This window comes from Octodon degus, unplaced genomic scaffold, assembly GCF_000260255.1.
Source record: "Octodon degus isolate 3935 unplaced genomic scaffold, OctDeg1.0 scaffold00021, whole genome shotgun sequence".
Lineage (NCBI taxonomy): Eukaryota > Metazoa > Chordata > Mammalia > Rodentia > Octodontidae > Octodon > Octodon degus.
In genome coordinates this window covers 1,750,973-1,764,092 of record NW_004524597.1, presented here as the reverse complement: position 1 = coordinate 1,764,092, position 13,120 = coordinate 1,750,973, and the positions used below count along the sequence as shown (strand labels likewise).

Here is a 13,120-nt window from a genome sequence, read left to right as displayed (position 1 = left end):
ACAGCTAGCACCACCAAGCCGGACAGTTACTGCCTCCTCCATCCCTGGGCATCATGCCAGGCTTTGAGTCACCAGTAGCCTGAGGAGGTTCAGTCGCACCTGCAGGCAGGAGGCATCCACATGACAGCAAGAGAAAGAGGAGGCTGAGTAGCAGGGGAACAAAGTCAGAGAACAGGCACAGAAGCCATTCTGGCTTCTAGTTCCCACTTGGATGGGATAGCAAGGAGGGCCTGTGCCCTACACACAAGGACGTCCGTGGGCAGAGATCGCCCAGGAAAGCAAACCAGCAGTAGCTTGTAAACGAGCCTCCACATTTTCCCACATCCTCCACTCCCTTGATAGAAAGGATTTTCAACTTTGTCAATTTGTGAGACATCCAGTGTTTCCTAAATCACATCTAGAATGAAACAGAGGCAGTGGCTGTTCCCCTGCCTAAATTATCACTTCATTTCTACCAAACCAAACTGTGGTTTACCATCTGTGCTGTGGCTCAGTATAGGGTCATTGTGTGACCCAAAGGATTCCTTGCTGGGATTATTTGCCTCATAGTTCATCACAGAAAGGTATTTTCTACTTTCTCTCGATAGATAGATAGATAGATAGATAGATATAGATAGATAGATAGATAGATAGATAGATAGAGATAGATAGATGATGGATGGATGGATAGATAGATAGATAGATAGATAGATAGATAGATAGATAGATGAAAAATATTGCTCTGACTATTTAATTGCACTAATTTGCACTAAATGCAGATAGATGAGCAGTGGCCATAGATCTCATATTTTCATAAGGTTCATGATACCTATCATAATGTTCAATGTGTAGCAGACACCCGTCAATCTCCACAGCAAAATAAAAACTTGAGGCTAGAGAATCCCCATGTGGAGAAAGTCAGCAGGAATTCACAACGCAGCTTTCTTCCTAATAGTCTCCTTCCTATCGGGGATTATTTGCCAACTAATGTTAAAGGTCTTCATGGTTCGGAGCTGTATCTTCCTCCCATTCTTCATTCTCCTGGGTAATCTTGCCCGGTCCAGTACTTTACTGCCATCATAACATCAAACCCCACGTGCTATATTTTCAGTCTGAGCACAGACATCTTTTCAATTGCCTATTTGAGATTTCACTTGGCTCTCTCAAAAGTATGTCCAATTTAGCATGTCTGAAATTAGATTCTGTGTCTCACTCCCTGTCCTCTAACATTCTTCAACAATTTCTCCAGTTTAATAAATGGCATCACAATTCACTTTATTGTACAAGTGAAAAATTATTGATTATTATATTTTATTACTTCATATTCATCCATGAAGGCTTGTTCATTTGGCAGCTAAATATGCATTAAGCTCATCATTTCTCTCTGAGGCCACAGCCATACTCTGTGACAGTCGCTGTCTCCTCTGTCCTCCACTTATGTCGTGGTCTGCTATCTGGTCTCTGTGCTTACGCCATCAGGCTTCCCACTCTCAATCTGTACACAGCACCAGTCCTATAATGATGGTGATTTGTTTGCTGTATCTTTTCACAGAAGTGATTTGCAATGAATAATTAGTATGTATTACCACATTACCAGGTCTCGAAATGAAAATTTCTCAAGTACTCAACCCTGGAGAAAATAGATCAATATTTTTCTGCTAGGTATGCTAGTTCCAAATTCCAAAGACTTACATCTGGCCCAAGACAAATTGGAACAATACTTGTGCATTTTGTGTGACCCCAAAACAACCCAAGCCACCTTCTCTTTAAGGTAAAGTCACAGCCAACTTCTGGTCCCTTCAAATTGCCAGCACCAAGTCTCCACCATTTGTCAAGCTATTCATTGAGTGCCAATTGGAAATGATTGACTTGCACTGCAGGGTTGGCATACGGTGCTTTTGACTTTCAGCCAAAAAGGGAAGGCTGTGTTCCAGGAAAGATGGCACAAAAAGATGATGCTGGAGAGAGGCTGTTGACTGAGCTCTCTGGCTAGGTATTCAGGGAGATCAACGTATCTCCCTTAGGTCACAAGGACACGTGATGAGGCCAGAGAAAGCTAGGTATCTGGCTCAGGGAACGAGGACCATTAACATCTATAGCTGGCCAACTATATCCTAAGTAAGTACTTTCTGTCCATTTCAGTGTCATCACAATCCTCTAAGTATGGAATGTTTTCTGTTAGCAATCAAGGAAATGGAAGCTTAAACAAGGCAGGGAACTTTCCAAGCATGACCAAGATTAGCCAGACAGTTTGAATATGGCACCATTTAAATCCATACTGCACGAAGTCATAAAAAGTCTCAGAACATGCTTTGCTGTCAATTTGGCTCAGGCCTCTAGTATTTCTCACTATTTTGCTCTTGCTGATTTACCTGGAGGCTCAGCCTTTTTCCTCATTCCTGAGCTCAGGGTCCAAATCAGATTTACAGCACGAGGATGGCTTGGTCTCTGGAGTGCCTGATACCATTGACAGAAACGACTGTCAAACATATGGTGATCCCAGAGATAAATATTTGCAAAGAGTTATCACATTCACCCAGGGAAACTTAACTGTGGTCAAGCTCAAAGAATTAACTGGACAGGATCTTCTATTGGCATTAAAAAAAGAAACCCACAGTGATAATTCTATCAAATAAAAATAAATATGCCAACCAGGTTTAGTAGCCTTTTAGTGAGTCATTAAACCAGAAACTTTTCCTATGATTATTATAGAAATAAAGATGAAAGAATCAGTGTAACTTGGACATGAATTAAACTCTTTTTTACATATAGATCTTCTTTTCATTTCCTTTCCTGTCAGGGTAATTTACAGTATTGTTGCTTCTTTGAGCAGAAGCTTGACTTCATAAATCAAGAAGTTAATATAAAACATATAAACGATCAATTCGGGTATCATCAATTAAGGTCAAATAATTCTCCGCAACACTAATTCATAGCTTCACTGGGAGAAGGTTTTTTTCTCCCACTTGTTTGTCCTATAGCTATCCTTGAGTACTTCTATTTGATTTACCAATCAGTAACTGTCCTTGTCCCACTTCTGTAACTAAAATAGTAACCACAGTATATAAGTCATCATTCAGTCATTTAAAAACTAAAATGGAAACATCTCCCATTCCTTCTTCCCTATGTTGTGTATACCTTGCAGTGTAACAAGTATTAAAGTGATAAAATAAAAAGTAATCTAACAATGAAAAAAATAGTGATGTTGATATACCATCATGATCATGATTTGGCTGTGAAATGCTTACTTCAGGCCAGATCCCACACAAATCATGCTGTTTTACCTATACACTTTCACTTCATTCTACTACAATACCGAGAGATGATGATCTCTCTGCCTCTCTCTATTTCTGTCTGCCTCTGTCTGTCTGTCTGACTGTCTGTCTGTCTCTCTCTCTCTCTCTCTCTCTCTCTCTCTCTCTCTCTCACACACACACACACACACACACACACACACGCATGCATGCATGCGCACACACACACGCATCCATTCACAAACTTTAGGAACAGAAAGGGTTCAGAGTAGTGAATGTCTTACAGTTGATATGAGGTAATAAGTTCAAGCCTGTCGTCCTACTCAGCTAGGAACTGTGCTCCATGCCAATTGCATTTCCTGCCATTGAGCACACTCCTCCCAAGACAACCATCCACCTTCTCCCTTTTACAACCTCTTTTTATTTTTATGTATTTGGTACATGGTACAAGGTCTCACTACACAGCTCAGACTCATAGTGATCCTCCTGTTTCCAGCCTCCCCAGTGCTGGGGTTACAGGTGTGTGCCCAGTCTCTGCGGTTGGATCAGCATGCCTGGGAGTGGGGCTAGCACAGTGTGTGGTGCCAAGGATGAAACCTAGATCTCTGTGCTTGCCTAAGTGTGTGCTTACTCCGCTGAGCTAGCTCACTGGCCCTCTCTTTCTCAATAAGTACAACATGTATTTCTCCAATGTGAAAATAGTCACACATACAGATGCAAGTTTGATCAGAAATTCACATGTATACACTCATGTATATATGTGGACACACATGTACACATTGCACATGTGTATGCACAACCACAGTTCACACACAGAGAACATATTTAATGCAGTGCATCCTTTGCAAACAAAGTTTTAGAATGTGATATGTACTTTCTCCAGGCAACATGGATATTAATGGATGGAGCCTTAAGTGCCAATGAAAAGAATATACACTACTAAAAAGAAGTGTGGAAAATATTCACAGAACACTGACTGAGTCGCCTAGATGCTGCTCCTCTTAAGATGTGCTACATACCCTTCCTCCTATCACCTCCCTGGTGAGCTGAGCTCTTCCATGAATGTCCCACTGCCCCATTTCTGTTTATCTCCACCTATGGGTAACTGCAGCTGGCCTCTTGAAGGCACCTGAATATGTGTTATAGCATGAACAAATGATAATATTGTGGGCTATACCATGCAAATATAATTGTTAGTTTCGTCAACACAGGTTGAGTATCTCTTATCTGAACTGGTTGAACCAGCAGTCCTAGACATTCATAGTATTTTCAGATTTAGGAATATCTGCATATACACATAATGAGATATCTCAGAAGTGTGACTCAAGAGTAAATAGAGAACTCATTTATGTCTTGTACACATCTTACATAATAAATGTAACCTGAAGGTAATTTTTTTGTAGTATTAAATTATTTATTTTGAAATAGATATTTATATTTCAATAAGGGTCAAACAATAGCATAAAAGGGCAGAAGGATTTTTTTTTTGCTCCCAATGCCCTCAGGGCAGGTTTGGCTGGCTTGAGTTGTGGGGCTCGAACCGCAGCAACCTGAGCTTGACTGCTTTGTTGAAGCAGCCACTTGAAGAACTAAGCTAAGGGGCAGGCCCCCTGAAGGTAATTTTTGACAATAGTTTCAGTGCACCTGCCTTTTGGTTGTGACCTGTCATGTGAAGTTGAGAATGGAATCTTCCACATGTGATGTCCTGTCAGCATTCAAAAATTTTTGTATTTTAAATTTCACAACTTTGGACCGGGGTGCTCCACTTGCAAAAGTCTCCATCTCTAGACTGCTTTCCATGGGCAAGGCTCTGGCACAGGAGGCACTTACTCTTACTGTCCCCATATTATAGCCAAAAGAACAGACAAGCAAGAGTTGAAAGACTCTCAAAGCCTCATGTTGAAGACATGCCCATCATGATGCCTGACTCCCTGCTCCGCCACAAATCCGCACTGCCCCGGGTTCCACTTGCTGATGGACAAGGAAGACCCTCGGGACAGAATGAAATGGCCAGTTGAGACTCCACACTCACAAAACTGGTAATGTTTTGCCTTCTTCATCCTGGGAGTTACCTGTGATCTGCACTGTGCTTGGGGAAGAAACAGATGTTTAATAACTTTGCAGCAACAAGGAGGAGGTTACATAACATGGTTGAGCTATTTTTGAACTTTGGAAAATGCTGACTGCTCTTTTCCAAGTGTCTTCTGTAAATCCAGAAATATTAAACATGAAGAAAATTGCCCCCTTTCTCCTACATTTTTCCTAACTCACAGATCCATAGTAAGATCATGAGGACACCAACCCTAGTGAGCAGCCCCTTGTACCATGTCAAACACCACAAACAGCAAAGCATTACTGTGAGATCCTAACTGCGCAAAATTCATATACAAGATTATAAGCAATGTCTTTGAGGGCCACAAAACAGCATGTCCAGCTAGCCCCCGGGTACTGTTCTCAACCATTCAAAGCTGGACCCCAGATGCCCTTATCGCCTCCTCATGAGACCCTCTTCATCCAAGGTCAATTCCGCTGAGCCTCTTCTGAAGCTATCAGCATCCTGCCTACTACACAGGGAAACTAATGAAAGCTATTTGTTTACCAGATGCTTCACAAAGAAAACTTCTTATCTATCTGAAAATGTAGTTTTCCAAAGCTTTAAGTGAGAAGCCCTAGGATCTCACTGAATAAGCCCAGAGGTCCACTCCGACTCAGGCTATTGACATCTGTCCTTTGCCTTCCACTACCCAGACTGAAAGGTCCTTTCTATCACAATATAAATGTCTATCAAGGGAAAATGATTAGATAGATGAGTGAAAACACACACACACACACACACACACACACACACACACACACACCAGAACACAAGACAGAGATGAATATTCTGGAATTATCTTCATAGGATGATCTTAGAAACACAAAGAAAAACAACAACTTGATACCTTAGATACCTTCAATGTACATTAAGAAGCACCATGAATCAGGTAGATGGTTGTAAATGCATCTTTGTTAAATGCATAAAAACACATGAATAGATTCAGACACATAACAAATTCCTTATGGTAGTTTTCCTTCTCATGGAAAGAAGAGGAGAGAGGTAGGACTGGAGAGAGATGTAACTTCTCTCTATGAATTCTATGTAACATAGGACTTCTATATTATTGTTAATGTGTTCTTTCTTGTAAAATGTGGAAACAAAATGGCATGTCAACATTTATTTTCTGTGAGTACTGGGTAGGATGTTTTATCTGATTCTGTGCTATTCTCTTTTTCAATATTGACAAAGTACTAATTCTTGTTGTCAGAGTCTGTCCTTAGACAAATTTCTCCCATCATTAACAGACTATATTGTCTCCAGGAAGAAAAATTTTATCTTAATACATCTGTGTATTCCAGGACCTAGCACAAGTCTGCTGGTTTAAATAAGGATGGATGAAAGATAGATATAGAACCTTTCATTTTCTGAACTTCATTCTTTGGCTTTTCTCCAGCTCCCAGACGAGGGTAGTCTGGTGGAGTCCCATTCTTTCTGGGGCAGAAGAAGAGTGTCGCTATCCTACCTCACACCCAGAGTGACCATTACGAGCCCTCTATTGGTAGAGAAATGTTTCATTAAACACCAAACAATGGATGACAACCTACTGCCCCTGATGCATTACTTCTGTGGAGCCAAAATGCCATTGACAAAATTGTTGCATGCAATGACATAACTCCTGGAAATAGCCCAACAGCCGCTCACAGAAATGGAGGATTTGGGGTCAATAATGGAATCTCAGTGGCCCCTGGAAAGGCATCTGAACATCTTGCCAATTATCCCTCTCAAATTCCTTTTCTATATATACTTCTTTTCACTTGTCCTGTGATTAAGTCGTGTTTCCATCAAGACTGTTCATCTCTGGGTCTTCCAGCCTCAGGGCACATCTTATTCATGGCAGCATGAGTTCATTAACCCAGCCCTTGTCTTTGGGCTGGCAGCAACCATGCTTTTGTAAGAGGCTCCTACATCTTACCCTGAATTATCTAAATTCCTTCCTCATATTTAAAAATTATTTAGAATGTTGAAAGTGGTAATGTAGAGACAGGACTGTGGAATAGGGGGAAAAGGAGAGGGCAAGGAGAAGTGTCAAAGAGCATGATTTCTTAATTCAAGAATTCATTTCTCAGTTGTGCTAATTGTAAAGAAGTACCATCTCTTTACTCCATCACACACACACACACACACACTCTGAAAAACCCCAATGCAAAGACAGCCTCTAAAGCATAGCAAACTCAAAGTCTTACATGGTTCCAGAAACATTTTTTAAATGACATATTACTTTGCTGGCAATAAACCAACTTGCTTTGCTGACTATAATTTCTTATGACCAAAACCTTCACTCATCACTCAGGAATTTATTAAGGAGGTACCAGAAGATCAGCACTGTGCCAAGCAGCACTCCCCCTGCATCTCTCCGTTCAGTACTCATGATGACCTCTAAGATGCTCGTTCTCAAAGCATGGTCTCCAACCTGCAGGGTCACAGCCACCCATAATTATTGCAACTCATTCCAAATCTACTAACACGTGAGAAACTCTGACCATGGAACCCAGTAATGTGTTAGTGGCCCTCCCAGAAATTCTTGTGAGGGGGCTGAGGAGATAGCTTTGTGGCTTAGGCACCTGCCTGGCAAGTGCAAGGACTCAGATTTGATCCCTGGTACCACATGTTGCACCAGTCGTGGAACACTAGGCATGCTGAGCATCATCCAAAACCAGGTGTGGTGACACATGCCTGTAATCCCAGAGCTGGGGAGGCTGAGACAGGAGGATCATTATGAGTCTGAGCTGCATAACAAGACCCTGTACTAAATGATTAAACAAATAAAAGATTCTTTAAAAAAATTTTTAAAAGCTATTTAAAAATAAATTCTTGTGTATGCCAATATGTGAAAATGACTGCCTAGAAAGTAGGAACTATTACTATCATTAGCCAATAAGCGTAAGAGGCTAAGACAGGTAAAGCAATTGTCCAACTCCTCTAGAAAGTGGACAAAACTAGATTTAAGACATAACTCTGATATGTCTAACTCTAGAGCCCAGTCCTTCATCACAGTGCCACGCTGCTCATTATGCAAGGAAGGAAGGACAGCTTAAATCAGTGAACATCAGGCAAAAGCACATGACATGGGTGCCTGAGTGATCATTCTAAATTTCAAATGCTGAGAGATAATGACTGGCCACAAGGAAGGGGAACACTTCCCAGAAACATAAAATTTCACTTAAATCTCCACCATGATGAAAGTTGTTAAATAAATTGTGATAAATCCATAGGATGCAATAGGTTGCAGCCTTAAGAGAGAAGCTTGCCAAGATTTCCAACAGCCCATAAAAACATTTAGAATATGAGAAGAAATTCAGACACAAAGTCAGAGATCAGGAGTGCAACTATGGGCCATTTTTCCAAAGCATACCATGTGCTTAAGGAAGTGGGAAGTGGAATAATCTCACAAGCCACTGCTGTGAATGCAAATCCATACTGATTCTGTAGAGCACAACTTGGCAAGAGACACTGAATGTCAAAAATGTACATGTCTCACAACCCCAACATCCTATATTTTAGATTCAAGACTGGAAAAATAACTGCGCATGTACTTAAAGAGATAAGTACAATGGTTATCACTACAGTTTAGCTCCTTATGGACAAATTCTGGAGGATAAAACCCTAAATTTCTATTTAGTACATGATGGCATATTCATATTAAAGAACATGATGTGTATGTTACAAAGAATTTAAATTCATTTTTTACATAAGTGGTAAGTCCTAAATGAGTGTTTCCCAGAAATGTGGTTGAGTTAAAAGAACCAAAAAGGAACCTGCAGAAAATAATTAAAATTCAATGTTACTTATTTTAAAAACAAAGTGAGATGAGAAGAAAGGGAAATCGCAAAGAGGGAAAAATCAAAGAAAATAAAAATCCTGTAAATAGGCACACGCCATTCTCTATTTGCAGTGCCTATTTCCATTAATAAGTATTCCATTAATAAATATATGAGTGAAGAGCAACAAAACCCAGATCCCACTTTGGGAGAAAAGCAAAGAGCCTTTTCTTACTGATGTAAAGTGTGAAGCGGGGCCTCCGGCTTCTCTGCCTGCCCATAGCAGCTGGTCTTGGCCTCGGGGATGTAGGAGTACTTCTCCAACATAGACGATGCGGCAGTAGTTAGGATGCCAAGGCCGTCCCGCACCCGCGCCTGCAGACTGTAGTCCCAGTCATCGTAGGAGACTGAGATGAGGCCTGATGGAAACTCTTTGGGGATGAGCTCCGTGTTCCCAGAGACCAAGCTGGGAACGATCCAGAAGAAATCATAGCCAGTGAGACCAAGGGAGCGAGCCTCACTCAGAATGAGGACAGCCTCGTCTTTGGAGCAGTAGAGCAAGATGACGGAAGAGTGGATCTTCTTCAGCTGGACTTGCGTCTTTGCATCCTCAAAGGAAGTGTCCAGCGTGATCACATTCTGCATGTCCCAGCCCACAAAGCTGTTGTCCACTGTCGTCTTGATGAAGCTGATGAAGTCCCTGTAGCCAGGAAAGATGGTGGTCACCAGGGAGAAAACGTGCCAGTCATAATCCTGCATAATCTTCAGCATGACCGTGGCTTGTTGCTGGATGGAGGCTCCAAACTGGAAGAAGGTAGATGTTGGATCCTGCCAACAGACAAAAAGGAAGGAAAATAGTATGAGGCAAAAGGTAGTGTGTGTAAAACTGTCTTTATGGGGTTAAAGAAGTTCCTTCTTAGAGGTAGGGGAAAGGAAAACACACCTACTCATTCAAAACCATTCCTGTGCACTTACTATAACCCAGGCTCTGGAACAAATACTGAAAATCCAAAGCTGAGAGAAGATTCTATGCTCAGGAGCCCAGAGTCCATAGGAAAAGTCATCTTTTACTTTTGCTCACCCAACATCTATTCTTCTCACTTTCCTCTTCTGTGTCCTCCTATCTTCCACCCTTTGTTTTTCTTTTTAATTAATTTTATTGAGATAGAAATAGCAATGAGGCAACTTTAAAACAGGTTAGTAGGACAGTTACAAAAATCAATACATTGCATATTGTTGTTTTCATAGTAGTTATTCATAGTACAAGATGTGGACATGATATCTTGTCTAAACACTATTAATACAAATCTTCTCATTGAACTAAGAGAAAGTAGCTGTATATCTATTTTAATTATTTTGTATATACAGATATATATGTATATTTTTTCACTACAAAATGGTCTCTTTCATCTATATCACCCTTTTTGTTTAGTTTTGTCAGAGATGTGTATTCCATTGCCATTCAAATATTGTGGCTGCATGAATTCAACAAAATAATCCAATAAGGTCCAGTAGTCTATAATAGTAGTGGGTTATCCACAGGACTGGCAATGTCAGAAGTTGTTGACTTGAGCCTTTTACAGCTCAGCATATTAATATGTCTTTACTTTTGATACCTTGTGTTTATACTTTTCTGTTAGATGGTTAAGACCAAGATAAAGCAAGACCTATATAACAAAAACTGTAACTTTTATATACACAAGATGGTTAAGGCAATGATCCTGAAAATCTCCATCAGGTTTTTGAAACTAGCAGTTAATTGGTAGGATTCTCACCCTGACTAACTATATATGCTGATACCTGTGAACTAAGCAATTGCACCTAGGATAGTAATGTGTAATACTAGGGCCATGCTTGGAATGCCTGTCATTCTGGTCTTCTAAATGCATACTGCTTCTAATGCCATATCAATTACTGCTATATTATCTCTCAAGTAAATGGTTTTTTTTTAAAAAGTAATAAAAGAAAGCAAGAGACAAGAAAAAAATGTCATAGGACTGTACTGCTACAATGTTGTATATGGTTAGATTTCTAAATTTCTGTGTAAAAATGTGTAACTTTTTATGTTATGTCTATCTTCCATCCATTGAGTTCATCTGGTTCCAATAGAACAAACTATCTGGCCTCAGGCTAATGTTGAGAAAATGAAGCAACAGAAACTAAACAGCAACAGAAAATAAAGACTAATGCCCACAGGCATATTTGGGACCCCTTGAGTCTGCATGGCTGAAGCCATTTACCCTGGATCTCTTGATTATATGAACCAAAAAATCGCTGTGTTCATGTAAGTATAAATAACGTTTCTCCAACTTAAATGGAAAAAATTGTTCTGTAATACAGACTACCATAAATACTATGTGAAGATCTATCTTTTCAATCAACAAACACTTGTTGGGGCCGGGGGGATAGCTCAGTAGAATAAGCGCTTGCCTGGTATGCGCAAGAGCCTGAGTTCAATCCCTGGTTCAAAAAAAAAAATACATGTTGAACACCTTATTATAACACCTTGCTATGGGTCAACGCTGCTTTAGACCTTGGAAAATCATGATACTATATGTAAAACAGACACAGATGAGTCTGTGCTTTCTGATGGGAAGTTAAGGAAGACTTAAGGGGGAGTAGCTTCCATGATCTAGGGACAAAGAGAAGCCTGTAGGAATGTGGAAGGAATACTCAGGTAAGGAAGACAGGCAACAGTAACCACGACATTCAGAGGTGTCTGGAAGCACATTTTGACTATTTTAGAATGGAAGCACTTGAGCCCGTGAAGTAGGAAGGATGAAGTGATGCCAAAGATTCAAACAAGATCACATGGAGCCCCTAGGATGACATCCAGAAGCTTGGGCTCTATTCTGAGTATAAGGAGCGACCACCAACGTTTGCTCTTTGCTCTTCACCCAGAAACTGGTGTGTTAACTCATACTGGACTGACAGCACAGCTCTTAATCTTAATGTTTCCACAAACTGATAATCAGAAGGACAGAATTTCAGCAGAAAAAGGCACATGGTGATGAAGTCACATGATTTACAAGTCCCTCTCACATGCCTTGATGCACCGCACCCCCAAAATGATCCTGGGAAGCTAGCATTGTTGGCTGAAAGAGTGAGGCTCTGAAAGGTTGCAGAGCCAGTTAACCTTAGACCTGAGACTGCATGCCCAGCCCCTGTCACACACTCAGCCACAGCCTTCCTGTGATCACCAAAGACCAATACCCAGTGGATACAGACCCCATATTGATGGGCAGCCATGGGGCAAAAATGCCCATTGAACAAAAGACAGGCTTCTACGTTGCAGCAAAACAAGACAAATGACAAGGTCCATTTTTAGCTTCTGGGACCTGAAGAAATTCTTAAAGGGATCTTAGTTTTGCAGCCATGTTTTTATTTTTTAATCCATAGTTACTATATATAGATAACACCACCTCAATAGTATAGTTAGGTGGGATTCCACTTATATGCGCGCGCGCGCGTGTGTGTGTGTGTGTGTGTGTGTGTGTGTGTGTAAGGTAGATGATACCATTCATGTTTTGTAACAATACAGTACTTTGTAGTTGTGTGTGTTATTTCTTTCAACAAGTCTGCCTCATCTTCCTTGTGGACATTCATGAAAGTTTTATCTAAATGAGCCAAAATCTGACCTTCTTTGAAATATTGCTCTTTTCTGAGATACTTGGGTATGGAGGATAATTTGACTGAAGTGTGGCCTGAAGGCATAGAGAAGAAATGGAAGTAAATAAATACCTTCTAGGCTCTTTGCTACATTACAATTCTATAAATTTCACCTAATTAAGTCAATTAAAAGGAGCAACAGATTTGAAGACATTGGATAATTTTCTTTTTCCTTGCAGTAGCTTTAAGTGAAACCTAATGTTCTTGAATTGATTAATCATTTAAAATCACATCTCAACAAGACCATAGCTCACGGGCAGAGATTTTGTTGTCCTCATCTCCCTGCTCCCAGAACCCAGAAGAAGGTTTGACCTGTGACACACCAAGAACACACCAGTGGATGAACACATGTGTCAAATGTA

General features: G+C 40.5%; 1 protein-coding gene across 1 annotated transcript in view; it reads right to left on the bottom strand.

The window, feature by feature from the left end:
* The window catches only part of Grin2a (glutamate ionotropic receptor NMDA type subunit 2A), a 452,129-nt gene that overhangs the window by 191,518 nt on the left and 247,491 nt on the right, over positions 1-13,120 (bottom strand). The window contains exon 4 of the mRNA XM_004627768.1: positions 9,325-9,917. Coding sequence (XP_004627825.1) covers positions 9,325-9,917 — 593 coding nt within the window. The remainder of the gene's footprint in view (positions 1-9,324; positions 9,918-13,120) is intronic.